Raw genomic sequence first — 26,407 nt, forward strand, 5'->3', positions numbered from 1 at the left:
GGAGTCAGAAATGCTTATTAACTAACTGGGTAACTTTGGGTAAGTCACCTTTGGAAAGAATATTCATACAGCAGGTAAGAGTTAAGTACATGACCTTGGGAGAGCCTCTTATAGGCTCCTAGATCAAAGACTGAAAGGGACCTCAGAGGCCATCTAGTTGACATCCAACACACAGAAAATAGAAGCCCCATGGAGGTTACTTTGTCCAAGGTCACACTACCAAGTGACCAAAGCAGAATTTGAACCCAGGTCTTCTTGACTCCAAAGTCAGTGCTCTCTCCAGTTTCCAACTCAATGCCTCTTCCCCTGCTCACCCAGTAGGTTTGTTGTGAGGCTCAAATATCATAAAACGACAGCTTATTTCTACTCACCTCATGGGCCTACGCAATAAAATAATTACATCACCAGAGCAGGAAAAGGAAGGACAACGTTGTAATCAATTTACTGTAGCCCTCCCCACTAAGCAAAGCTACCAGCTCCCTCTTTTCTTCCTTCCCCATCCTGAAAGCTCCCCACCAGCTAGAATCCAAACTGTCCCCATCCCCACCCTGTCCCTAACAATCCAACCCCATCCATCTGATTCCATGCAGGGAGCCAGGGAAGGGGCAGGCCTCAGTGTAATGAACGTGTAACAGCTAGGGGACTGCACCTGGCATCAGGAAAATGTGGGTCCAAATCCTGCCTCAGACACAAACTCATTGTGTGACCCCTAAGCAAGTCCCTGAACCTGTTTCCTCATCTGTAAAATGAGGGGGGTGGACTGAATAGCCAATCTAGGATCCTGTGCCCCCACTCCCCACATAGTCCATCTCCTCCTCCCCCAAAGACCACATTACTTAAATAATCTTTATTTGTTCATGCTTTGGAGAGGGACTGGTTTGAAATCTCACATTTCACAGCAATGAAAAACATGGTTCCAGCTTGGCCGGTGACAAAGACACCAACGGGGGTAGGGAGCAGAGAAGCAAGAATGGGGCCTACCCAGGGATGCTCTCTCTCCAAGGCTGCCTGGGTGTGCCTGGGCCCTCCCTTGTTTTCCCTGCTGCCCAATACTTAAGCTGAGGCAGGGTCTCTCCTCTCCTTCCTCACAGTGCACAAAAAGCTTCGGCTTGAGCTTGTCTGTGTGGGCAGTAAGGATGGAAGTGGCTGTAATGCCGGCTCTGGGCACCCAGCCTGTTCCTAGAACCAAGTCCTCAGCCTCCCTTCCCCCCAACTCCAGTGTACCCTGGTCAGGAATGGGCACGGGAGGGAAGGGAGCCATGCAACAAGAGCCATCTGAGGAGAAAACAGTCTGCCCGGCTTACTAACCAGCGAGGCTCCAGCCCTCCTCCACAGTGCCCATAGCAAGTCTGACAAGACATCACATCTGCCAGGATGTTTAAGCAAGACCATGCTGATGCCCAGGCCCTGGCCAACCTGGGTACCCACCTAGGCAGTGTCTGTGGGCATGGGACCAGTAGCTCCTGTTCCACATAGCTGAGAAGCTCTAAAAAACCAGCTCCCCAGGCATTAGACGGGCACAGTGCCCCAGGGACAGGGGCATCCTCCCAACATATCACGCCTTGGAGGGATGGGTGGAAGGGAGGAGCTACCACTCAGGCTGCCCGTGAAGCCCAGCCACTACAAAGGCAGTGCCAGGGCCCAGCCCTGATGCATTATGACACATGTGATTCAGAGTCAAAAAGAAGTCAGGAGCAGGGTCTCTGGACCAACAATCCCCTCCTACTACTTGCAGCCCAGACCAGAGCACAGAGACAAGCAGAGACATGCAGAGAAGCGGAGACATGTGAGGGCAAAGTCCAGCAGAGAGGGCAGAAAGACAGAGGCAGGTGGAGAGGGCAGGACAGAGGAGGTATGTGAGAAGGGCACAGCGAGGCGGCAGGCCTCCCGCCGGCTCAGTGAGGCCCTGGGCTCATGCTGAGTCCAGCCTCCTCGGGGATGGGCTCCAGCATCTCGCTCTGCACCGCCTGCGTGATGAGGGCCAGCTCCTGGCACAGCGTCTCGTGGCGGTAGCCCACGCGGATGTCTGGCACGTTGGTGCGGCGGATGTCATTGCCCTCAGGCCCCTCTTTGGTGTAATTGGGCCCTAGCCAGTGGCTCTTCACCTGAGAAGGACACGTGGAGATTTACCAGGTAGGGAGGGCTGTAAGGTCACTGATTATAGATAGAGTCCACAGGGAGGGGAGGGGAGAGCAAAGCAGGCCCAAACTCCCCAGTGCAGGGTCTCCTGGGAGCATCTGATCCTTTTCTCTTGAAGGGTCAGGCCCTCCCCCCCAGGCTCCTGGGCCCTTGGGGACAAAAGAGCCGAGGCAGGGACACCCCATTACCTTGTGGGAGAAGCCACTCATGAGGACGCTGTTTCGGGCCAGCTCACACATGTCACAAGAGCTCAATTTCCACACCTGAGTGGCAATGCTATACTCCTCCATCAGAGGCTCCTGGGGACCAGAAAGCCTGGCTAGGAGTCACCTGAGACTGCCCTCCAGGCCCCACCCCCAGACGCCAGTGGCACAAGAAGGGGCCCAGGGAGGCACGGCCAGAAGCCAGGACCCTGGGTTTGCAGCACCCAGGTGTGAGAGGCTCACAGAGGGGCAGTGCTGCTCTCTCCCAGCAGGGGGCAGCAGCAGCCCTTAGTAACCCAGCTGGCCAGTGTGGACCAGGCTCTGACCTTGGTGAAATGAAACTGCAGGGGGTCATCGGTGGAGAGCGAGACCATGAGCCCCCGGGACAAGTACTCCGGCAGCGGGTTGCGGTGGTAGCTGAGAAACAGGCTGTTGTTGCTAAGCGGGGACATGGCAATGCCAATCTGAGCCAGGTAATACAGGTACTGCAGGACCGGCGCCTGGGAGGAGAGGGAAGAAGGTGTCAGGAACCCCTGCATGCCCCAATCCTGCCGGGGCAGGCGGGACAGGAAGCTGAGGTCACTGGCTTTGGGGCAGGACTACAGCACAGTTTTCAGTTCAAATCCCACCTCTGAACCCTTACTACCTGGGTGACTTTGGGAAAGTCACTTCACCAGGCCTCAGTTTCCTCATTTGTAAAATGAGGGAGTTAGGTGAATCTGGGGTACCTTCGAGTTCTATATAAGTCTAGTCTATGGGGGCTACAGCTCCTCAGGATATTAGGGGTGAGTTTTTAGGGGGTGAGTTGTTGCTAGGGGTGTTAGCTGGATAAAGGGAAAGCCTGAGAGAATTGGTAGGGAGAAGAAATTGAAGTTGGGAATACTGATTGAGCATGATGTCAGAGAATGGATTATGGGAGTTGATCATAGTGGGCAGTATAAGCTGAGTTTTAGCTGAGGAGGATTTGGGGGGAAAGGGACAGGATTGGGGCACCCACTGTAAGACATCTGCTGAAAGGGGAAACAATGATGGAGAGGGGTATTGGTTAGGAAGGGTTCGAGTTCTGTTGGCTGAGAAAGGGGGGTCAGAGCACTACTGGCATGCTGGGGGGTGCTGATTAAAGTGCTGCGGTGACAACGAGGGTGCTGGTCACAGCAGGGCCATTCATGCCCCGAGTATTCATTGAGGATGGAGGAGCAAGAAATATTGATTTGTGGTTAGGAGTATTGACTGAGAAAAAGGAGAGTGGGGGATGTATCGGTTATTTGTTAGACATGGGGTAACAGGAGTTATTGGAGGTACTGTTTGAGAAGGGGTATTGGATGCTGATTGTATTGTCTGTAAAGAGTCCTGGTTGTTGAGGACACTAGTCGAGAAAGTTGGGGATGGGGTAGATAGCAGTTGGAGGTCTCAGTTGTCGAGAGAGGTAATGGTTGTTGCATCTATTGACTGAGAAGAGTGAAGGAATACCGGATGGACAAAAAGGGGGATGTGGGCTTCGGATCCGACTGACCTTTCTAAGCAACAGCCCGTGGGAGATGTTCTCAGCCAGCATGAAGGCTGACACCAGGTGGTGGATGGGGCCTGCCTCCCCACAGTGCGGCCGGAGCACAAAGGTATGAAAACCCCGCTGCCTGTGTTGGAGGACAGGATAACATCAGTGTTACAGTCACCTCCCGACTTGGGATCCAGAGTTCCTCATCCCTGAAAGCCCTAGGACTCCTCCCACTGGGAGAAAAGTTCAGAGATTGAACTGTAGGCCTCCCAGTGTGGCAGGGGTGGGAGTACCAGGGACAAGAAGGGAGGGCCTGGGCGGCCCTCCCCCACCTGCCCTCTCACCTCCGCAGGTGGTTGAGGACCGCCATGTTGGCATAGGTGTAGTACAGGTAGTAGGAGTAGGGAGGGTTGTCCTCCTCCACCCAGGCCTCAGGCAGCGGGCTTTCCAGATTGAACACATGGTTTTCAGGCTTGGATTCGTCATCCACACTGTCAAAGCCATCCACCTGGGGACAGAGATGGGGAGGGGGAGAGGGAAGGTCAGACTTCCCCTCCTGGGACCCTGGTGACCTCCCCAATAGATCCCCAAACACTCACGTGCTCCAAGAAGAGATGCAGCTCCGGATGGCTGGCAGGGTGCACTGTGGCCTCAAACAGAGGCAGGAAGATATTCTCCAGCATCTCCTGGAAGTTGGCCAGCTGGCCTTTGGTGCGGTAGACATCACTGAGTGGAGGGAGAGGGGGAATGCATCAGAGAGGAGGTAGATTTAGGACGCTTAAGCCACAAGGTGGTACAGGCTAGAAGCCCAAGACCAACTGTGGATGGCAGATCCTGCCACCACGTGCTTAAAACTGTCCAGGGTACACCCCCTACCCCAGAAGGACAAGCAGCAGCCCCTGACGTGCTCAGAACTGGACAAGCCACATAGATGCCCCAGAATGGTCATTCTCACTCCCCGGGAGAGAAAATGGGGCCTGAGAATGTACAGAAGCTTCTCGGAGGGATGGGGCCCAACCACCTCTAAGCGCCCCCTTCCTCTGTCATTCAGGAGGGCACTCACAAAAGCCGAGGCACCTGCACCAGCCAGCGCACGTTGGGTGAATGCACACGATGTCCCACGGCCCAGCGCGCCAGCTTGTCCCATTCGTCCCGAGAGCGCCCGTACACGGAGAGGCGCAGCTCTGCGTTCTGGTACTTACTCTCCTCCAAGTCCGCCATCACCTCCTGGGGGAGACACAGACACTGCCCAGTACAGACAGAGTATGGGGCTTGGAGGCTGGAAGATACAAGTTCGAATCCTGCCTCGGATAACCCTAGGCAAATATAGTAACAATGATAATGATAATGATGAAGATAGCCAGTGTGTATGCAGCCCTTTAAGACTGGCACGATCTTTTACTTCACAGCAACCTTGGAAGGCAGATGCTGTTATTATTCCCACTGTACAGACGAGAAAACTAAGTCATAAAAAGGTCAAGGGACCTGTCTAGGGTCACACAGCTAGTCCGAGCTGACTCCAAGTCTGGCGTCGACCCGCCCGCTGTGCCAGCTATCGGCCTCAGTGCCCTCCTCTGTAAAATGGGCGTAATAAAAGCCTCTAGCTCCCGAGGTCACTTCGAGGATGGAATGAGATGGTATTTGTAAAACGCTCTGCACACCTCACCGTGAGCTATTATCACAAATAACACCCTTACCTTGATGATGTGGGCAAAGTATTTCCCCGAGACCCTATTGTCTGTTTTGATGAAGATCTCTCGAAGGACGGACTCCCCGATGGGGTTGTACTTGGCGTTGAACTTGTCAAATCGATGGAAGGTGTTGCGATCCTAGGAGTCAGGCCAGGCCAGAGAGACCTCAGAGCCCTGCTCCGCCCAGACCCCAGAGCCCAGGCTGTGCCAGGCCCGCGCCCCTCCCCCTCTGCCCTGGGACCTACAGCGTGTACATCAAGCGTGTCCACACTCAGGTCATAGGCCGTGAGGTTCATGCTCTGGAAGACCTCCCGCAGCGTCTGCTCCCGGCCCTGCTCCACGTGCACAATCTCCTCCAAGTGCCGCTTCATGGCTCTCTTGATGAAGCGGAGGAGGTGCTTCTGGTTCATACAGGATGAGGCGTGGATGTGTGTGTCCACCTGCAGGCACCGCAGGGATGCAGAAAGGTCACTGAGTGGGGTTAGGGGTGTGTGTGTGTGTTGCGGGGAGGCTTGGAGGACAGCTAGCTGGAAAAGTCCTTGGGCTCAAAGGGCAGGATCTCTCCTGGTAAACACCAGGAGGGCAAAAATCACGCTCAGGATGGGACAGGACGGCCTCGGCGGAGGAAAAACCATCGCCCTCTCCAAGAAGGGAAGGAGAAACAGATCTTGTGCTACACATGGGCTTTGTGGAGAAGGATCAGTGGTAGGTGTGCCAGATGGATTTTGGGAAAAGTTAGGGAGAGGAGAAAGCAGAGAAGAGAGAGGGGAGAAGAGGAGAGAGACAGAGAGGGAGAGGGAGGGAAGAAAGGAGAGACAGAAAAGGGAGAGAGAAAGAGAGGGAAAGGGGGGCGAAGAGGAGAGAGATATGGAGGGGATGGAGAGGGAGAGAAGAGAGAGAGGAAAGACAGAAGAGAGAGAAAGAGAGAAGGGAGAAAGAAGGGAGAGGAGGAGAAAGAGACAGAAAGGAAGGAGAGACAGGAGGGAGAGACATGAAGGAAAAGGAAGGAAGAAAGGAAAAAGAGAGAAAGGGAGAGCAGAGAGAGAGAGAGGTAGGGAAGGAGAAGAGGAGAGAGAGAGAGAGGGGAACGAAAGGGGCCTGAGAGAGAGAGAGAGGTAGGGAACTCTGGACTATGGCACAGAGGGTCAAGCATAGCTGAAGGGTTCATCAGATTTGCTGAACTGCCTTTTTTTTTCTCCTTTTAATTCTTGTAACAAAGGAAGGATTGTTGGGAGGTGAGAGGAGAGAGAGAGATATTTAGAAATTAGGGTGCTATGAAAACAAAAAATCAATAAAAACAAGGGAGTATATTTTTTTTAAGGAAGGAGAGACGGGGGAGCCGACCTTCCTGATGTTGTAGAAGTCTCGATGGGGCACCTTCTTCTGGGCGGCCAGCTCCTTCATCTCATTGAGAAGGACGTGCATCTGGAACTTGGAGCTCAGGTACTGCAGCCGACGGTAGCAGAAGGACTTTCTGGGAAACGGTAAGGGAGACAAGGTTACCCGGGAGGAGGGCATGGGCACAATGAGGCCACCGTTTGGCCGGCAGGTGACCTGGGCAGCAGAAACCGGGGCAGGGGGGTGCCCGAGGATCCCCGGGAAGGATGGCAGGAGATCTGGGGCCATGTGGGGTTCCGGGCCTTACATGGGACCGTTGATGATTAGTGCCATTAGCACGTTGACGTCAGCTACAAACTCATGGAGGTCGGGGTATGGCAACTCCAGCTCTGAGTTCCTGCAGGGAGCCCGGGCTGAGGAGAGGGAGCCGACTCCGATGGCCTCCCTCCCTCTCAGTCTCCGCTCAGCCCACCTTGCCCTCAGGACCCCTTCTCCCCTCTCTGAGCCCCCTCCCTGCCCCATTCTTGGGGACTGCATTTATCCCAGACACCTCTCCTCTACCACAATTTGTCACTGATTATCCCCTCTTCTTCTTCCCTCCCTCACTCCTTCCTTCCCACTTACTGCTCCTCAGGATCTCTTTTCAGGTACACATGGACAACTCCCCGGACCATGCGTAGGCCAAAGCCCAGGTCCCCGGGCATGGCGGCAGGCTCACAGTGATCATAAGGGTGCTGTTCCAGCACCGGGGGGTGGACCGGGGCATCTGGTATGTGTGAGTGGGAAAGGACACAAAGGTCAGGACCATGGACATATCACCAGCTCTGCCTCCTTCTTCACCCAAAGAAGGGTCTAGAGAAGGAGACCCAGAGCTTCTCTCCAACCCCAGACCTGGAGCAGCTGAAGGAGCCTGGGGCCACCATGCCAAGGCCTGGAACAGAGGGTACTAAGTCCTGAAGGTCACTGGAAGAATGGTGGCCCTCACCCCTGCCCACCCCTATCTTTCCCCCAAAGGCTAGCTTTACACATAGGTCTGTCTGAGCCTAGGGCATGAACAGTCTGGAAGCCCCAGACAGCCATAAAGAGTTGAACAGGGCTTGGACAGGTAAAAAGAATGGAAGGAAGGAGGGCTCAAGTCAGAACGGACACAAGGCCTGTGACCATGCAGGTGGGGGAGGGAGAGCACATAGAATACATTCCCAGGGTCAGGATGGGGAGTCTTGGGGGCCCCTCTTCTGGGAACAGGACTAGAAGGGAAACAAAAGAGAATGTCACACCAGCAGACACAGGGGTCTCTGGGCTCTGCTCAAAGGCCCTGGTCTCCAGGGGCTTCTCAGCTAGCTGCTGCAGGAAACGTCGCGTGGTAGGGCAGAAACTCTGAAGGCCCAGGGCCATGTACTTTTCCCGGATGAACAGCGCCCGTACCACACTCTTAGCTGCATCCAACAGGTCAGTGAATGGTACCTGCAGACAAGGGACAGAGACAGGGAAGAAGGGCTCGCTATCACATGTCCTTTTCCTGTGTGCCATTTCTATACCCCACCTTCCCCTCGTCCCAGGACTTCCTTCTGCAGCTCAAGAGTTTCCAGATGGCCAGCCTCAGAGTGATCCTGGAGCCCTGGAGGCAAAGCACAGGGCATAATCCCATGGCCCAGAGCTCTCAACGTGGCATCCCCAGGCCCAAACCCTACAGCAGCTCCACTCTCCAGGCCACACTCACCCCACACTTCTCCTCCCCAGAGATGGAGACCCTCTGAAACTCCCGTTCCAGATGTCCATCTCGCTCCCTGGGCCCACGGTCACCCTGAGCCTCACTCTGCTCTTTGTACAGTCTGGAGAGAGAGAGAGAGAGAGAGAGAGGGAGAGAGAGAGCTCTGAGAAGGGAGGAGCGGGGGTGAGGGCAGGGGCTTAGCCCGCTCACATTCCTTTTCAAAGCTTTGTTTAGAAAGTGGGAAAGAGGTGGCAGGGGACAGGCTTATAATAAGGGGGAGGGAGGGGGGAGGCTGAGCCTGGTGGATCTCCTAAACTCAGGAGTTCTGACCTGATCTAGGGCTAAAGCTGGTCAGATGTCTGTACTAAGTCTAGCAATACACTGGGGCCTTGGGAGCAGGGGGCCACCAGGCTTCCCAAGGATGGGCAAACTAGCCCAGGTCAGAGAAGGAACAGCTCCAAACTCCTGGGCCAATCACAAATGGGGTCAGACCTAGCCAGGGAACTTCCAGCCTAGGGGAGATAGGGAAATTCAGTCTCAAAAAGGTGGTGACTGGATTTGGGGGACAGGTTATTTCCCCTCCCTACTCCCTACCCCCATCACTCACTGTAGGTCTGCATCACTGTCTGTCTTCAGAAAGTCTTGCTTGGCCCGAAGGAGAATGTCCGGTTCCAACCTGGAGGGAAAAGAGGTCAGGCAGCTGACCAGGCTGTGAAGTGTGTCCAGGACTTGGAAGCAGGAAGAAAGCGCATGACCTGGAGCAAGGGCTAGGAGCACCCCCTGGGCCCAGCTCCCTTTGGGGAGCAAGGGACTGATGGGGGTGGGGGGACCAGTGGAGATGAGAGGGGTGGGGAATAGAATAAGCCCCTTCCCTCCTCCTGCATTATTAGCCAGACAGGGAAGGAAGGATAAGACAAAGGGGGAAAACCCAACTCTGAGGACACAATTAGAGCTTCAATAAAAGACAAAGGACAGATGAGGCCTGCAGCACAGGTTTCTCCACAGGGGACTCTCCTGCAGGGTCAGCCCCAGGAGGGCTGTGACTGGGGAGGCCGAGAGCTCACTTGACATCCTGGCTGATCTGCCGCTCAAGCCGCTGGCGCCGCTCTTCCAGCTGCTCAATGGGGCTCTCCTCTGGGAATTCATACGGGGCACTCCGGAGCTCACTCTCTGCCAAGGAGCGGCTAAACAGTTCCTGGTGAGAGAGGGGCATCCCCTGAGGATGCGGGAGCACGGAGGAGCTCTGCCCTCCCCGCAGCAGGGCAGCCCCTGGCACACTCTCCTCCCTGCCCGGGCTGTGTGGGCAAGGACCAAGATGAAAAGGGCCGGGCAGCAGGACGCGGGCAGTCATGCATCAGGGAAGGGAGGAGGGGGCAGCCGAGGGAGGGGCACCAATGGGCGCGGGGAGGGTACCTCAGCGATCTCCTTGCATTTGCCATCCATGGAGGTGCGCAGGTCGAGTGGGAAGTGCTTGAGGCAGGGGGGAGGGCCCGGCAGGGAGCGGGCAGATTGCAGCGGGGGTCCCCCCAGCCCGCCCCGAGCCTCTGCAGAGACAGAGACGGTGACCAGGGTCAGCAAGGAACAGGAAAGGAGCAGGACGGAAGCCCCCCCTCCCCGGTACTCATTCCCTGCCCACCTCCCTCATCTGAGCCCAGGGCCCACACCTGCCGAGGATCAGTGGGGTAGCCGCAGGTGGGACTGTGTGCTGGAGGAGGGGTGGGAGCCAACGGCCTGAGATCAAGGGAAAAAGTGTATTCTAGAATGACCTAGACATGGAGCAACCCAAAGACCCCACACCTCCAGACCCAACGCCAAGGAACTTCCAGAGAGACGAAGCCTTCTCCTGACCCCTCATTCTACCCTGGGCTTCCCACCACTGATACCTCACTGGTGAAAGCACCCAGCAGGGACTCAGATCACCACTGGCTTTGATGCAGGAGGCCAAGAAGCTGCAGAGTGGGGGAGCTCTAGCTGCCCTCTTCCCACCTCAGTGGGACCCCAGGCTCTGTTCTGGACCTGCAGCCCTATCCTGCCCGTGGTGTGGTGTGAGAGTGGGCCAGGGAGGCCAATATCACTGGCTGGCAGAGCAGGAGGGGAAACCACAGTCTGGCTGCCCATGTAGGGCACAGCCCACAAGGGGCAGGGCCAGGGAGAAGCGGGAACTTCACTGTATCCCCTGGGGCTTGTCCTTTCCCCCAGGACCTGGAGCTGCCAAGAGGCTGCCTGGCCCCACCCCACAGTTGGCTGCCCCTCAAGGAAGGAGCAGCCACGATCTGGCTACGCCACTGGGAGGCCCCGGGCCGGACAGCCACGGTTCGGGGAAGGTACAGGGAGCTGCTTCAGGCTAAGCACTCCCAAGGAGGGACAGGCACCTAGGAGCCCTGGAGGGCTGGGGCAGACATCAGGGAGCTGCCAGAAGCCCCCCGCCCACCTCATCTCAAGGGCCCCCCATGTCCCTGCCTCCCGACATCCAGATGTCCAGGACCAAGTACGAATCAGGCCAAACTCTGGCTCGGTGCCTCTCTGCTCCCCCGCTCTGGTGCTGGGGAACGCTGGGGACAATGCCTGGAGGAGTTCTGCAAGGGCCAGTGTGAGCCCCAGGCCAGGGACCCTGGGGCCTCTCCCCAGAGTTCTTCTGGCCACCCCTCTGTGCTCAGAAGCCCCCCACCCTGCTCACTCCTCTCGGGACCAGCAAAGAGCAAAGCCTGCCCCCAGTGCTGCCCTGGGCATGCCACCCTCCCAATCCACTCCCCTACCTGCAGAGATCTGGCAGCCCCAGGCCAGGCCTCTGCCAGCGGCTGTATGCCCCTCACCGGAGCCGCTGCCCGCCCGCCCGTGTGAGGCTGCAGTCAGTCCCCGAGGACGGCTCTGGAGCCGGCACGGACCATACCAAGTGCAGCTGCAGACGGGGGTGAGGTGGGGGTGGGGGGTGGCAGGAAGAAGGCTGGGGTGCCTGGGCAGGGGCGGCCACAGGGCCAGGAGTGTATCAGCAGACTTGTGGCTCTGCCACAGGGAGAGTCCAGGCGTGGAGGAGAGAGGCACCTGAGTGGGCAAGCAGGGGCATCCTGAAGCTGGACCTCGCCTTAACCCCTGGACTGCCAAAGCAGAGGCCAGAACAGGACATCCAAGAGGAGAAGAGTGGGGACATGGGGCCAGGAGTGAGCAGGGGCTGTGGGCACTCCTACCGAGAAGCGGATGCCCCTCCAGGTCTGGTGGCCTGGCACCGGCCCAGACCCAAGAGTCGGCACACCCTCCTAGAGGGGTGAGCAAGGCCCTGGCACACCAGGGGCCAGCCTCCCTCAGGAATCTGGGAGGGGGACAAAGCAGAGAGATGAGACCATCACCTGCCCACGCACAATAGCCCACCCCACCGTTCCTTCTATTGTTAGAAGTCCAAAGCTTGCACAGCTGCTTCTCTGGCTCCCTGCAGAGAAGGCCCCACAGCTACAGTGAGAGGGGGGGAGAGGGAGAGAAAGAGAGGGAGAGAGAGAGGAAGAGAGAGAGAAAAAGAGAGAGAGAAAGAGAGAGAGAGGAGAGAGAGAGGAAGAGAGAGGGGAGAGAGAGAAAGGGAGAGAGAGGAGACAGAGAAGTGGGGAAGGAGAGAGAGGGAGAGAGAGACGGCGGAGAGAAGGGAGACAGAGAGAGAGAGAGAGGAGGGGGAGCAAGGGAGAGAAACAGACAGACAGACAGAGGAGGGGGGAGGGAGGGAGAGAAACGGAGAGATAAGTTGAGAGGGAGAGAGGGGGGAGAGAGAGGGAGAGAGAAAAAGAGAGAGAGAGGAGAGAGGAAGACAGAAAGAGACAGAGAGGGAAGAGAGAAAGAGAAAGAAAAGGGAGAGGAGGAAGAAAGAAGAGGGAAAAGGAGGGGAGGGAAGAGGAGAGGAGAAAGAAGAAAGAGAAGTAGAGAGGTAAAGAGAGAGAGAGAAGAGAGGAGAGAGACAGAGGCTACCTGGAATTGAAGAGGGATGGAGAGAGAGCCAAGGCCAGAGAGAGCAGATAACAGTGACAAGGAATCCCAAGGGTTCCCAACTCTCCCCTCTAAAAGCAGCCCCGTGCTAAGACCTCCCCGACCAGGACTGAGAGCCAGGAGGCCTGGTTTCCAGCTCAGCCTCCGTACTTAACAGGCAGGTCAAATCATTTGACCCCTCTGGGCCTCAGATTCATTTGCTCTCCCTAACTCACCGAGCTGCTGGGAGCAAGCCTAGAAGTCTTCCCAAAACACTGGCAACAGAAAAGAGCTCCACAGGAGGCAGCTACAGCAATAGGTGAAAACTGCGAAGTGCCGACTTGGGCTCCACAGAGGGGCCTTGTGCCGTAGGCCTTTCATCAGAGCCTGGACGGCCACTTGTCAAGTGCGTTATGATGAAAAAAGGAGTTGGCCCCGGGAGGCTCCTCTCCTGCCTGGGCTCCTATGAGTCTACACCCCCCCAGAACCCAAAGAAGGAAGGGGGTCATTCCTAGGCCACCCCCCGCAAGGACCGTTTGCTTACTGAAGACAGAGGACCAGGCAGCAGCATTCCTGATGCCTTCTGGCCTGTACCTTTCCCAGGGAAAACCCACTGCAGCCCAGAGAGGAACAAGGGCTGTCATGAAGGAGGCCAGGAACAGCACCCATGCAGGGAACCTGGCTCTCTGGTTCTGCACACTCAGAAGCTGAATCAAAAAAGTCTCCCCTTCACGGTCCTGTTGAAGGCTGGCAGTGATGAGAAGGTAAGCAAAGAATGCCAGCCTTGGGGAGTACGGGAGAGTGGATGCAAATCCTAGGTCACACGCAGCAGCGGAGTGACCCAAAGCAAATCAATTTTCTGCCCAGGGACTTGGTTTTCTCATCATGCATAAGACTCATACTTTGTACTTCAGTGTTCTTGTGAGACAAGTGCTTTTTAAAAATCCTTAAAGTGTTACAAAAACCGCTGTTGTCCTCTGAAGGACATGGGGTGTCCTTAGACCCCAGAGCAGCTCTGAAGCAAGAAGAATCCCTAGAAAGCTCAGTTCTAGGCTATGGATCAGAGGCCCACCTTGACCTCCACCTTTATTCTCATCCGGCAATGTCTGCAGGCTCCCCAGTGCCCCAGGGAAGGCTGGACAACCTCCCCAAAGTAAGGTGGGCTGCTGGGTCATAGAGCTGTCCCAAAGTGTCTATAAACAGGCCACTGTCCCATACAGAAGCTATAGGAATCAGCCTGGCTGAATGTGACTGTTAGACAACATAATTGCTTCTCTGCTCTCAAAGTAAAGTCATTTTGTTTTTGAAGACTGGAAGAAAGAAGTGTCATGTTGTGAGTGCGGCTGGTCTTACCCATAGCATAGGCACAGTAGGCAGTGACCAGCCTGGCAGCCCAGGAAGTGACTCTTACCTCAGAATACCTTCTTTAGACATAGTGAGGTGAGTCAGTGGATAGAACACAGGACCTGAAGTCAAAAGAACTGAGTTCAATTCTAGCCTCAGATACTCACTAGTGGTGTGACCCTGGGCAAGTCACAAGCCTTCGCCTGTCTCAGTTTCCCTGACTATAAAATGGCGACAAGGATAGCACCTACCTTCCAGGGTTGTTAGAAATTCCCAGAGCCATGAAGCTGGGAAGAGCCTTCAAGAGCCTCATTTTACAAACTTACTCCGGGACACACAACTAATCTGTCCCGAGGCCAGATTCCAATTCCGGCCCTCCTGACTCCAAATCCTACACTCTCTCCACGACACCACAGAGCTGCTCTATGACTCACAGAATCACATAATCTCAAGAGTGGGAAGACTAAATGTCATCCAGCCTAACCTGTCTTTGAACAAGAATTACCTCTAAAGAAATTCTAACAAGTGCCTACCCATCTCCTGCCTAAAGGACATGCATGCAAGCACCTCAAGGTGGCCAGGAAGGCCTGGAATTGGGAAGACCTGGGTTCAAATCTGGTCTACAATACTTGCTACTTGTGTGACCCTGGCCAAGTCACTTGGCCTGCCTCAGTTTCACCATCCATAAAGTGGGGGTGATAACAGCAAATGTTGTGGGAATAAAACAGTATATTTGCTTTTGGGTTGGGGGGGTGGTTGGGTTTTTTTTTTTTTGGAGGGGGGAAGGCAGGGAAATTGGGGTTAAGTGACTTGCCCGAGGTCATGTGGCTAGTAAGTGTTAAATGTCTGAGGCCGGACTTGAACTCAGGTCCTCCTGACTCCAGAACCGGTGCTCTATTCATTGTGCCACGTAGCCTCCCCTAAAACAGTATATTTGTAAAGCACTATAAATGGTAGCTATTAATTAGTGCAAATTGCCAGTTCACATGGCAATCTCTGGGAGTCTACGTGAGCTACTGAAGTTTCTTCCCTAGGCTGGGAAAAAATGTACAAAATACAAGCTGTACCGCAGGCAAATGGCAGCCCTGGCCTTCTGGAAGACCCAGCTGTCTCCAGAAACCCTGACACCTATCCTGACAGCTTGCTATTCATTAGGCAACCCTACCTCTTTAAACCCCACAGGCAGCCCCTTCTGCCCATTGAGAACTTAAGTCAGATAAAATGTGTATGAGCCTAGCACTAAGCCACCTCACAATACTTCCCTGGATGAGCCTTTTGGCCCCCACAGCCCTCTGCCCTTCAGGGCGGTTTCCTGGCCAACTCAGCAAGCTCAGTCTACACCTGAGCTTCCCAAAGACAACAGCGTGGGGAAAGAGCTGCACCCTCTGATCACAAGCAGTAACGGCAGAGTTGGCACAAACCTATACCCCCGGGGGCAGCACCCCTGGAGGCTAGGTCTCCCAGCTGAGCACAGATTGAGCCCCCCACCCCCAAGGAGCCAGACGACCTCAGTGATGGCGCAGTCATCCTCAGCAAGGACAAAGACCTGAACATCCCCGAGGGCCAGTGCACCCACGGCAAGGACACAGACCTGAGCATTCCTGCTTGGCAATGGCACAGACCGAAACACCTTTAGCCACGACCCAACACTCCAGGCTCACTCAGCAGCTGTACAGGCAGGAGCACCCTTGGGGGCCCAACTCCCTCAGTCGGCACCATGATGACCATCAATGGGTGTTCTCAGCATTTATATACACAAGGCATCCCAGAAGACAGCACACTCAGCAATGGGACGAGTCAGCAGATCTTTGTTGGGGACAGGGGGGATCCTCAGCAAATACACGGTTGTCAGTGAACGTACATATCCACTACGCAGCATCGTGGGCACCAAAGTGGGAGGCTGGCCAGGAGCCTCTCAGCAATGCCACTTCCCTGAATGGTGCAATGGTGCCAGCCCGGGCAGGAACAGGAAAGAGTACGGGAAGCAGGCAGCCTGCTCCTCTGCACACACATGTATGTTCACAGACTCAGGGGCACCCTCAGGGGTCACACACAGGAACATCCTTCCAGGGTCACAAAGACATGGTTACAGGCATGCCCTGAGACAGGATAAGCAATGAGCACATACTCCTCCAGCTGCCAAGCCCCCTCTGGACCCAGAATGGAAGCTGGGGGGCAAAGGAAGCACAGGCTAGGAGGAAAGAAGGGCACAAGGCTGTCCGGTCATCACTGCCTCCCAGCATGGCAAGCCCTTGCAGCTCAAATGCACTGGCATGTCCCCATTCATTCACACACTACATGCTGCTTTGGATACCTCCACAGCCTGAGAGATGCACGTGTGCGTGTGCACAAACACAAATCCCAGGATGTCCTACACAGAAATCCTGGTGCAAAGGAAGGTTCCCCTGCAGGACAGGGCTCAGAACCAAACACACCACCAGCTCTCCTCCACTTTCCCAGCAAACAAAAAAGCCCCTCTCCCCTCCCCAGGGCCAGTCTGGCCTCCCCCATCACCACCTGGGCACTGGGAATGCCCACTCTGGGGTGGGCCACCGGCCATCTGGTCAGGAGCTGCAAGGCACTCACCTGGGGCATTGGCTACCTGCAGACTGGCCCGCTTCTTAAAGGGGTATCTGGCCTTGGGCTTCCCTGCTGACGCCGAGGAGGATGCCATGGCTGGGGCCTCAGCCGGCAGACAGGGACCTCTCTGTGCCACATCCAACCCCTTCCTCCGCCCCGCCTCTCCTCTGCCCGCCCCCAAAGGGGAGTGACTGATGCAGGAAGCTAAGCCCAGCTCGCCTGGCGGGCGGAAGAGGCCCAGACCAGGATTTCTACAGTCGCCCAGGCAACCGAAGAGTGCACAGCCTCCCTCCCTCCCACCACCACCCCTCAGCCCATGCCCCTGGGATGGCGCAACTGATGTCTCAGCTGGGGGGAGGAAAAAGAGAGAAAACGAGCCGGGGGAGGGGAGGCTGGGGAAGCCGGGGCCCAGCTCTCCAGGAACAGCACCATCCCTAACCCCCACCCCAATCCCCCCCGAGCAAAGCTGGGGCCTTGCCCGGGCAAAGTGGGAAGCTGGCTGGCCAAGCCCTGCTGGGAAAAGAACCAGGAGCGTCGGCTCTGTCCACAAGCTTAGAACTCCATCCTTTCACTTCGGAAGGGACGCTTGGTGGGGGAGGGAGGGATTTCCCAAGCGGGGTCATGGCCCCCCCAAAGCACAGACACCCCAGCTCTCCAGGGGATGGTTCCCCCTAGGTGACAAGACGGGCGATTCCTGGCCAGATAGAAAGGGTCAGTATGGGGAAAATTCCACTGGCCCTAGCACCAGCCTGGAGGCAAGCCCTCTCCTGGGTGGATGCATTTGTTTTCTTTTCCTTTTGGGGGGTTGAGAGGGACATGATTCTGGGAAATTAGAACCACAGAATGTTAGGACTGGGAGGGACATCTAGTCCAACTTAATTTCACAAACCAGGGAAAAGCCGCCCAGAGCTGAAGGCTTATCCAAGTCAACATAAGAACATTTAGAAGCAACCCTGGGGCTGAACCAGATCGCAAGCCTCCCAGTCCGTCCTTCTGGCCCACAGCCCCCAGGACTTTTCCTTTCAGGGATGTGGCTCTTACCTGTCCATATCCTGAGCTCCCTACCTCAGGTGTGTGGGTTGGGGAAGGCAGGCACCTGCCCTTTGCTCTGGAAACTGAGACAGCTCCCCCCTTCTGAGCAAAGGTCAAAAACCGCATGGTGTGTGCACTAGACCTTCTAGTGCAGGGGATCATAACCTGGGGTCTGAGGGCTTGTATTTAAAAAAATATTTTGATAACTATATTTCAAAAACTAAATTCAATAAAAACTACCCAAAAATATTATTTCCTTCGAAATTCTTTGTATTTTATTTTACTCCTGTAATAAATAGCATGCTTTGGAAAAGGGGGACCACAGGCTTCCCCAGGCTGCCAAAGGAGAATGTGCCACAAAAAAGGCTCTGGTCCATGTTGCCCTTCTACATGACAGGTGAAGTGACTGGCCTAAGGTCACCCTTCCATCTAGGCGCTGGCGTCAGAATCTGGACTCGGCTTCCCCAGACTGACCCCTTTCTACACCCCGGTTAATGCTGGAGGTCTCCCCCGCCCCCCGCCACCCCTAGATCTGCAGGTGAGGAAAAAGGAGGCGGCGTCCTAAGTCCTGTGCTCCTTGCACCCACCTAGGCGGCCCCTTCCGGACGCCTAAAACAGGGGGAGGCAAGCATTCGCCCGCGAGGCACACTCACCTGCGGCCATGCTGGCAGGAGCAGCGAGTGGGAGGCTGCCCAGGTGCTTGGCCTCCGCTGCTCAGGCCCCAGGGGTCAGTGGCAGGGCCGGCCACGTGCTCCCCAGGGAGCAAGGAGCGCAGGCCTGGGGCACCGGAACTGGCTCCGTCCCGGGCTCTTACCCCTACGCCCCACGCCCTGCGAACGACTCGGACTCCGATCCCGGGCTGGGGGCGGGGAAGAGGCGGAGGCCAAATGAGAACCCCCAGCCCCGCCAAAAACCAAAAAAAAACAAAACAGAAAACTGCCCCTGCTCCGGCCCCGCCCCCATCCGTCCGGCGCCTGGCCCCGCCCCCAGTTTAGCCCTCCTCCCCTCGGTGCGTGATCACGTGGGCTGCGGCCTCTCTCAGAGTGATGCTCTCGTACTTAGAGCTTGCAGGCAACTTGGCTGGCGGGCGGGCAGGCAGGCAGGAAGCGCTGGGTGTTCCTTTCCCTACTGATCACATTCCGTCTCTGGCCTCAGTTTGCGATTAAGCCATGTCTGGCTCTGCACCCCGTGGCTGGGAACCCACAAAAAGCCACGTGAAATAGGAGCTGGGAGAGATGACCTCCAAAGCCCCTCTCGGTTCTGAAATTATATCATTTGGAGCCTTGTTTTCCGTAGACGAGGCCAAGGGCCAGTGGGGCTCTGGTCCTCCCACCATCTGCTGGGTCCTTTAGACTTTGAGCGCTCACAATTGCTGGCATTTCTACAGCACTTAAAGATGAACAGGACCCCCTCTCCCCTTTCTCTAATCAGAATTTCCCTGTGAAATTGGTAGACCAACTATTACTATGCCCATTTTACAGATGGGGAAATCGAGGGGTACTAAAGTTGAAGTGCCTTGTCCACAATCATGCAGCCAGTAAGGGTCAGAGGTAGTGGTTGAGTACAGGTTTTCTCCAGCGTTCTTTTTACCACACCAGTCCTACCATAACCCCAGCAGTCTTGCAGAGCACTATCCACAGACTTTTGCCCCTCCACACACACCCAATTGTGCCACTAATTTGTATCCAGATCAATTTAACTCCACCCTCTTCTCACCCACCCCTACTGATAGCTTTTCAGGTTCTGGCCAACTATGTGTTGTGCTACTTTCAACTAATACCCATTCCCTGGCATCCTGTCCCTGACCCCACCCTTAGCTCAATTTCTCTTTATAGACATGGGCCCCAGGGTGCCAACCTCTGACTTAAAGTAAGTAATGCTTAATTTGGGACCTCAACAGGGTATTGTGGCACTGGGGAAAGGATACTGGGTTCAAGTCCTGGTCATTATGTTAACTTATTTTTTTTAGTTTAATTGTTTTATCTTATTCTGAACTTAAAAGGTAAAACAAACATTTTCATAACAGTAGAATAGAAAAAAAGATGATTGTACATGAAACTGCAAATCTATCACATGCAATTTGCTACTCCTTTTAAATAGTAGTTATCATGTAACTTTTTTTCTTTTTTTCCTTTTTTCTCTCCCGCCTCCCCCCCATGGCTACCATATACTACTTCTATTTACCAGTTCTTTCTCTAGATGCAGATAGCATCTTTTTAAAAAAATTACACATATATATTTTAAATCAGCACCCTAACCCTTCCCCCAGCTTAAGAACTAAAGAAAAATGAACCCCATTACAAACATGTATAGTCAATCAAAACAAATGTCCACATTAGCCATATCCAAAAACAAAATTTGTCTCATTCTGCACCCTGAGTCCTTCACCTGGTCTATCCAACCTTTTTTGTATAGATGTCTACTTGTGCACCTTAACTATAGAAGATAATTTTCCTTTCCCTTCCCCCTCCCAGTATATTCCTCTTCCCCTCCCATTTCTCATAGTTCTCATGTCTTTTCTATTTTTTTTCCTCAAGTACTCTCTTTATAAAAACATTTTTTCACTTTTCTTTTTACATTCTTGCTTCATCCCTTCTAGGAATTCTAGTTGAGTTTGTGCCCAAGCTGTGTTTTCCTCTGAGGCTTGCTTGTAGATGTTTTGTAGTCTTCTCTTCTGTGTTTTTATCTTGAGAGTTTCTGACAACATACTAGCTCATTATGGTAAGATTCTTTTTTGTTTACCCATCCTTCCAGCCTACTTCCTAATTTTGGACTTTATATTAGAGTTGGGCACTGCCACACTTCTGGAGGGAAGGTCTTACCTGGTCTTGCTGCTTTCTTGGGGTATTGAGTGTTATGTTATTCCAGGATCTCAGGAACAGACTGGGGACCTGCAAGCTTTCAGTGTTTCCAAAGTGGTCTAATCCAGGGCAGAGTCTGATTGCTGCCTACCTCATCTGGGTTCTATAAGCTCCTGACATGGGTTGCAGTCTGAATAGTAAAATGCTATTGGACTCAGTCCCTCTCAGCCAGCTGGGTAGGTCTGCTGATGCAGAGTGACAGAACGGCAGGATCCCCTTTGGTCCAGATTTCCTGCTCTGGTTATTCTCCTGTAGTTATGGATGAGACCTCAATGGCATTGCTTCCTGCCATGCCGCCATCTTGGCCCCATCCCTCCCTCTATTTGCTTTCATTAACCTTGACTAAGTCAATGTCACTTCTCTGGGTATCAGTGTTTCTTGATCTGTAAACTGAAATGTTTAGACTAGACCATTTCGAGGGTAGTTTCTAGCTTTAATGTTCTACGAGGATGTGAAACTGACCTGAGACATTTAGGGGTTAGGATCATTATGCTTCCCAAAGTCATAGATTCACAGACCCTCAGAATGAGAAGGGACCTTATTCTCAGAATGAGAAGGTGATAGAATTCAACCTGTGTCTGGGCAGGAATACCCTCTAGACCAGGAGTTCCTCATCTTTTTTAGATCATGGACCACTTTGTCATTCTGGTGAAGGTCTGTGGACCCCTTCTTAGAATAATGTTTTTAAATGCATAAAATAAAATACATAGGATTACAAAGAAAACCAATTATGTTGAAATAAGCTTAACAATTTTTTTTTTAAGTTCATAGGCCCTGGGTTAAGAATTCTTGCTCTCTGGGGCAGGTAGGTGGCACAGTGAATACAGCACTGGCCCTGGAGTCAGGAGGACCTGAGTTCAAATCTGGCCTCAGACACTTAACACTTACTAGCCTTGTGACCTTGGGCAAGTCACTTAACCCTAATTGCCCTGCCCTCCTCCATCCAAAAAGCAAAAAAAAAACATTTTTTTTTTAAAGAATTCCTGCTCTGGAACATGCCAGGTTAAGTGTCTCATGGGTGGGGAACCTGCAGCCTCAAGGTCACATGTGGCCCTCTAAGACTTCAAGTGAGGCCCAGGGGTACATGTGACCTCAAGGTCAAAGGTTCCCTACCCATGATTCTAGGTTCTAATGGAACACCATCAATGATGGGAACTCACTTTTTTCTAAGGCAGCCCATTCCAACTTTGGACTCCTCTAATTTTTAGGAAGTTTATCTTTAATATGGACCCCAAATCTGCTTTTCTGAAACATCCAGGGCTCCTGCTTTCCTTTCAGGGGCCTAATAAAACAAATTTTCCCTCCTTTGTGTAAAATAGCTTTCCTGTCTGTAATGCCAAGCAAAGAGAACTTCCAAGGTTCAAAATACCAGCATAGCTGCTCTCCATTTTATTCAGTGACAAATTAAGAACAGAGAAAATCAAAATATAGCATTTACCAAGTGTAATTCAATAATTTCCAAGTACTACTCCACCCCTGGAAAGTACATTCATTTAGTCAATCCCAAAGACCCTCTTCTCAAATGGAGATTCGTTTCCAATCATAAAAAAAGTACATTCATTTAGTCAGTCACAGAGCAGGAAAGAGTCAAAAGTTTCCTACCCCTAGATCACAGTTGAATTACAATTATTATCAGTTAACACCAAGCACTTTCTCAAAAGGGCAGTATAGAGCACAAAGGCCATCTACTCCTGAGTTACAACAATGTTAAGATATCATCACAGCATTTAATACCCAAAGAGAGGTCTTTTCTTCATCTTGACCCGGGGCAAGTTCTCAGCAATCTTTGTTCCTGGGGAGACAAAGCTTAACAAGACCTACAAGATACATTGCCGGTGTCCTCATTAATTCATTCTCTGTCTGCAGAACAGTCCTAGGACCCCTGAAAACATTAGCAAGACCCTCTTCTGGGATTTCTGGAAACATATAACAAGAAAATCCTTCTTCAGGGCTTCTGAACCAACAGCAAGGTTCCAGAACCTCTGCAACAACAGCACTGTCCTTCACCAGTGGACGAATCTGGCAAAACAACATCAAAACAGACAAAGTACCAGCATCACAGCAATGTCTCCTCAGTCCTTGGCAGCTCCAGGTGGCAGCTCTCAAAAGTCCCAGGCAGCTCGAACTGGCCCTCAGCAATCCTCTCTCTCTCTCTCTCTCTCTCTCTTTCTCTCTCTCTCTCTTCTCTCCTCTCTCTCTATCTCTCTCTCTGTCTCTGTCTCTGTCTCTCTCTGTCTCTCTGTCTCTGTCTCTGTCTCTCTCTGTCTCTCTGTCTCTCTCTGTCTCTCTCTCTCTCTCTCTCTTTCTCTCTCTCTCTCTCTGTCTCTCTGTCTCTCTCTCCTCCTCCTCCTCCTCCATGTTGCTGCTTCCAAAAAATTATTCTGACTCTCTTCCTCTGCTTGTGCCTCTCTAAATCCAGGGCACCAGCTCCTCCCAGTTCAGCCGTCTCTTTTCATGTCAACAAGTCCAACCCATAAGTGGGATTTACAAGCTCTGGGTTTTAACACTCAACCCAAAAACCAAGCCAATACAGAGAGATCTTTAAATTCCATTACCATTACACTGTCCCTTCCCCCACACCTAATTTTCTGTTCTTCAGGCTAAACATCCTAATCCTTCAACTGATGATACTCTCCAGTTCAGTCACCATATTGACCACCCTCCTATGGATACACTCCTGTGCATAAATACCGTGAGATATATAGCTTATTGAAAGTTGGTAGTTGGAATTCACTTAGGACAAGTGTCATTATCCTGCCTTCTCCTTTCTCTGGTTTTAGTTTCCTCTTAACCATTGTTGTTCCATACTTTCCAGTCTGATGATCCTTGGTAGAGAAGTCATGATTTTTCCTTCTATTTGTCATTCATTGTCATTTTTCCATCCACCCCAAAGAGGGAACATATCCATTCTTTAACCTCCCCTTGCCTTCTTTGTTGTTTTTAGTATTCACAATAACTTTGATTTATATAATGCTTGAAGGCTTAAAACAATTTTCATAGAATAATACTGTATAGCAGCAACCACACTGCCATACCCAGTATGGCTGCTAGCACAGGTTCTTAAATCTGCTTTACTAGGAAAGATAACTGTTTAAGGGGTCAACAATCTTTTTAAATCACATTCACTAGTTCAGGAGAAAATCAGCACCCTGAACTTCAGAGGAAATACAAGCAGAGAAATAAAGACAAACAGACAGGGCTCTGACTGCCCGAATCAACTATATGCTTTATGTACATCACTGCATTGAGAGAGCTTTTACAACTAAGGAGTCAGGGAGCTCTGAATATATAATCACTCAGAATCTAGACCAGGGAATCACAAGACCCTTCTCATAAGCAAGCCCCCAAAACAAAATACCAACTTAGAATGTATATGTGTGTGTGTATATATATACACTTCTTAGAGTCAGAAGGCATCTAATTAGAATTTAGCCTAATTAGAAATTAGCAAAAGGTGTGAAAGCCTTCCTATAAGCAAGCCTCCCCTAATTGGGAGTGCCTGGCACATAGTAGGTTCTTAATAAATGTTTATTGACTGATTGATCCATCACATATCTCTCTGAAGCTCTTTGTGTGAAACTCATCTTATTTCCTTGGAGGCAGGTGGTGTTCCAAGTCTCACTGCCACATAACAACACTGGTAAATTATTAGACTTGGAAAGATGGGCCTTTACTTTCATGGGAAGCTTTGCAATTCCCTGAAAGTAAAGCCAACTCTCTCCTCCCCCTTTTCAACTCTGGGCTCAGCTCATTGTCCATCTGTCCTAGGTATACAAACTAGCATTTTGAGTTCTATAGAGTAGAATTTCAATTGCCTGTTGAAATTGGGACAATGTGCATTCTTCATCTGCTTGGTCTTTTCTGGGCAGATGGACAGGCCAAACTCCTCTGGATGGTTACAGATTTCTTCCAGGGTGTTTAAGCTTGACCAGATAAACACATTTCATCCATGAGCAGGAACCTTTGCTTCCCTTAATGGGCTCCACCTGAGGCCTATTAATGGGCAGGGAAGATCTTATATCTCATTAACATTACATACTGGGAAGTAGGTCTGATGATCTGATGATGGTAACAATATAATAATGATAATAATAATATTATATCCTCATTTTACTTATGAGGAAACGGTAACTCAAAGAATTTAAGGAAATTTGCCCATGGTCACACAGCTAGCATCAGAATCAGAATTCAAGTCTGTCTCCTGAATCTCATTCCAATGCTCCTGCTACCCAGCCCATTCTGCATGTTAGTGTTTCCAACATTCTTGGGACATATGTATTGTTTTTCTTCAAAAATATATCAGCTCCTTGAGGACAGGAACTGGTTTGATTTTGTCTTGATCACCTCAGTTCTCAGCACAGTGCCTGACAAGTAGTGGGCATCTAAATTCCTGTTGAATTGAGTGCTCTATTATCTATTCTTGCTTCCACCTTCTGTATATCTATTAAAAATCTAAGGAAATGAATAAATTGCCTGTGCACCTACCTCATTTATGTTTAAATAAACAGCATCTGAGTTGAATCACAGAATCATGGAGTTTGCAGACAACTCGAAAGATGGTCTGCCCTCTGTAATATCCTTAACAAGAGGCCATCTACCTTGATGAGAGGATATGGAATTCATCTCCTCAAATGAAGGTCTCTAGTTTATTTTATCATTCATGCATGGTACCTTTGCACACATGCATGTGAGAGCATTGTTATTATTACTGTTTCTAGGACTTCCTGGCTATTGTTTCTTCTATATTACTGGAAATCTCCACTGATATTTTTCTTCTGTCACACCCATACCTCTCTGTAGTACTCTGTTTAACAGATATATGTGGGAAGTATTGTATTATCTTGGAGGCCATAAAAGGCCATTGAAGGTTTTCCAGCAGGGCAGAGACAAATCTGTAAGTCATGGAAGATTATTTTGGTTTAAAGTCCTCTTGATCAGAGCCACAAGGAGGTCGAAGGCAAATATATTCTTCCCTGAGCTCATCAGAAGCACAATATCCCATCATTACTAAAAAGTTACATTTTCCTTGAAATAGTACTCAAATGGATCTGTGATCACATCATTTTGGGACTTCCTTCCTACAATGCCAATCACAACTCACCCATGTTCTCCCAAAATTTCACCAGGGAGGTTACCCTCAACATGCTGGAGGGCTTCCTTACTTTCTCCCAACATCTCAAGCATCCCAGGAAAGCATTTCTGACTGTGCAGCTGTTGTCCCTGCTCTTCTCATGTAACCACTTATCTTTTCTGGCATCCTTTACTTCTCTTCTTTGGAGTTATATCTTTCAGCCTGCTTGTATGCCCTTCCACCTCACTCTTTCACTCACACTCCTTCCATCTTCTGGCTCTCCTCACTGAGACCTGGCTCCCTCCTGATACCATAGCCTCCCTGGTCTCCCTTTCTGGGACTGGCTGCACTTTCACTCACCTCCCCCTTCTCCTACTCACTAGTGGAGGTGGGAGAGTTGGAATAGTCCCCATTGCCCCTCCCAGCCTCTTCCTCTACCATCATCTCTCAGCAACCTCTCCTTGTTTGAGGTTCAGTCAGTCGCTTTGACTTTGTCTTGCCTGGAGACTCTCTGGTGGAGAGAGTGGGGCTGATGACTTTGCACAATTCTGCTTCATTTAAATCCAATTCAAGGGCAAGTCAAGACACCACCCTTGTGATGTCATTGGTCCTTTCTGAGAACAAGTCCCTCCCCATTCCAGCCCATCCTTCACACAGCTGTCAAAGTGACCTTCCAAAAACAGCAGATCTGACTAGGCTATATCCTATTCAAGAAACTCCAGTTGTTCCCCATCACGTCCAAGAGCAAATATAAAATCCTCTGTTTATTGTTTAAAGCCTTTCATAAAATGTCACCCCCCTCTAGTCTTCTTCTATTTGATCCTCCCCCCCCCCCCCTTAATCTGGGATCCAAAAACATAGGCCTCCTTGCTTTCCTTCAGATAAGATACTGTCTCCTACTGTGTTTCCCCGATAATAAGACCTATCCCGAAAATAAGCCCTCCCCTTACGGTGTAAAATTCCTCTAAAATAAGCCCTCCCCCGAAAATAAGCCCTA

The 26,407-nt window shown here is 51.9% G+C and overlaps 1 protein-coding gene across 3 annotated transcripts; it reads right to left on the reverse strand.

The window, feature by feature from the left end:
• Positions 1–832: 832 nt before the first annotated feature.
• AMPD2 (adenosine monophosphate deaminase 2) lies at positions 833–18,454 on the reverse strand. Of its 3 annotated transcripts, XM_069090430.1 has the most exons (19): positions 18,132–18,454; positions 10,242–10,308; positions 9,991–10,121; positions 9,642–9,772; positions 9,185–9,253; positions 8,587–8,698; positions 8,144–8,330; positions 7,491–7,632; positions 7,174–7,263; positions 6,873–7,002; positions 5,774–5,968; positions 5,535–5,666; positions 4,901–5,064; positions 4,437–4,563; positions 4,182–4,345; positions 3,856–3,976; positions 2,669–2,842; positions 2,328–2,438; positions 833–2,105 (listed from the first exon to the last, which is right to left on the reverse strand). In XM_069090430.1, exons 3-19 carry the CDS (start codon positions 10,018–10,020, stop codon positions 1,896–1,898), a joined length of 2,289 nt encoding a protein of 762 aa, XP_068946531.1. In that variant the 5' UTR covers positions 10,021–10,121; positions 10,242–10,308; positions 18,132–18,454; the 3' UTR covers positions 833–1,895. The 3 variants fall into 3 exon arrangements, with proteins under 3 accessions (XP_068946531.1, XP_068946529.1, XP_068946530.1); XM_069090428.1 differs by lacking the exon at positions 10,242–10,308; XM_069090429.1 differs by lacking the exons at positions 10,242–10,308; positions 18,132–18,454 and adding an exon at positions 16,453–17,008.
• Between the last annotated feature and the right edge of the window lie 7,953 nt (positions 18,455–26,407).

This window comes from Petaurus breviceps, unplaced genomic scaffold (assembly GCF_028583685.1).
Source record: "Petaurus breviceps papuanus isolate PSGF00001 unplaced genomic scaffold, PetGlider_PUasm1.0 186, whole genome shotgun sequence".
NCBI classification, from domain to species: domain Eukaryota; kingdom Metazoa; phylum Chordata; class Mammalia; order Diprotodontia; family Petauridae; genus Petaurus; species Petaurus breviceps.

Coding starts and splice junctions, on each gene's coding strand:
- AMPD2 (XM_069090429.1), bottom strand. CDS start 16,540: ATGGCATCCTCCTCGGCGTCAGCAGGGAAGCCCAAGGCCAGATACCCC. Junction 3,977..4,181: donor GTCCTCAACCACCTGCGGAG/GTGAGAGGGCAG, acceptor CCTCCAACACAG/GCAGCGGGGTTTTCATACCT. Junction 2,439..2,668: donor TGCAGTTTCATTTCACCAAG/GTCAGAGCCTGG, acceptor TCTGGTCCCCAG/GAGCCTCTGATGGAGGAGTA.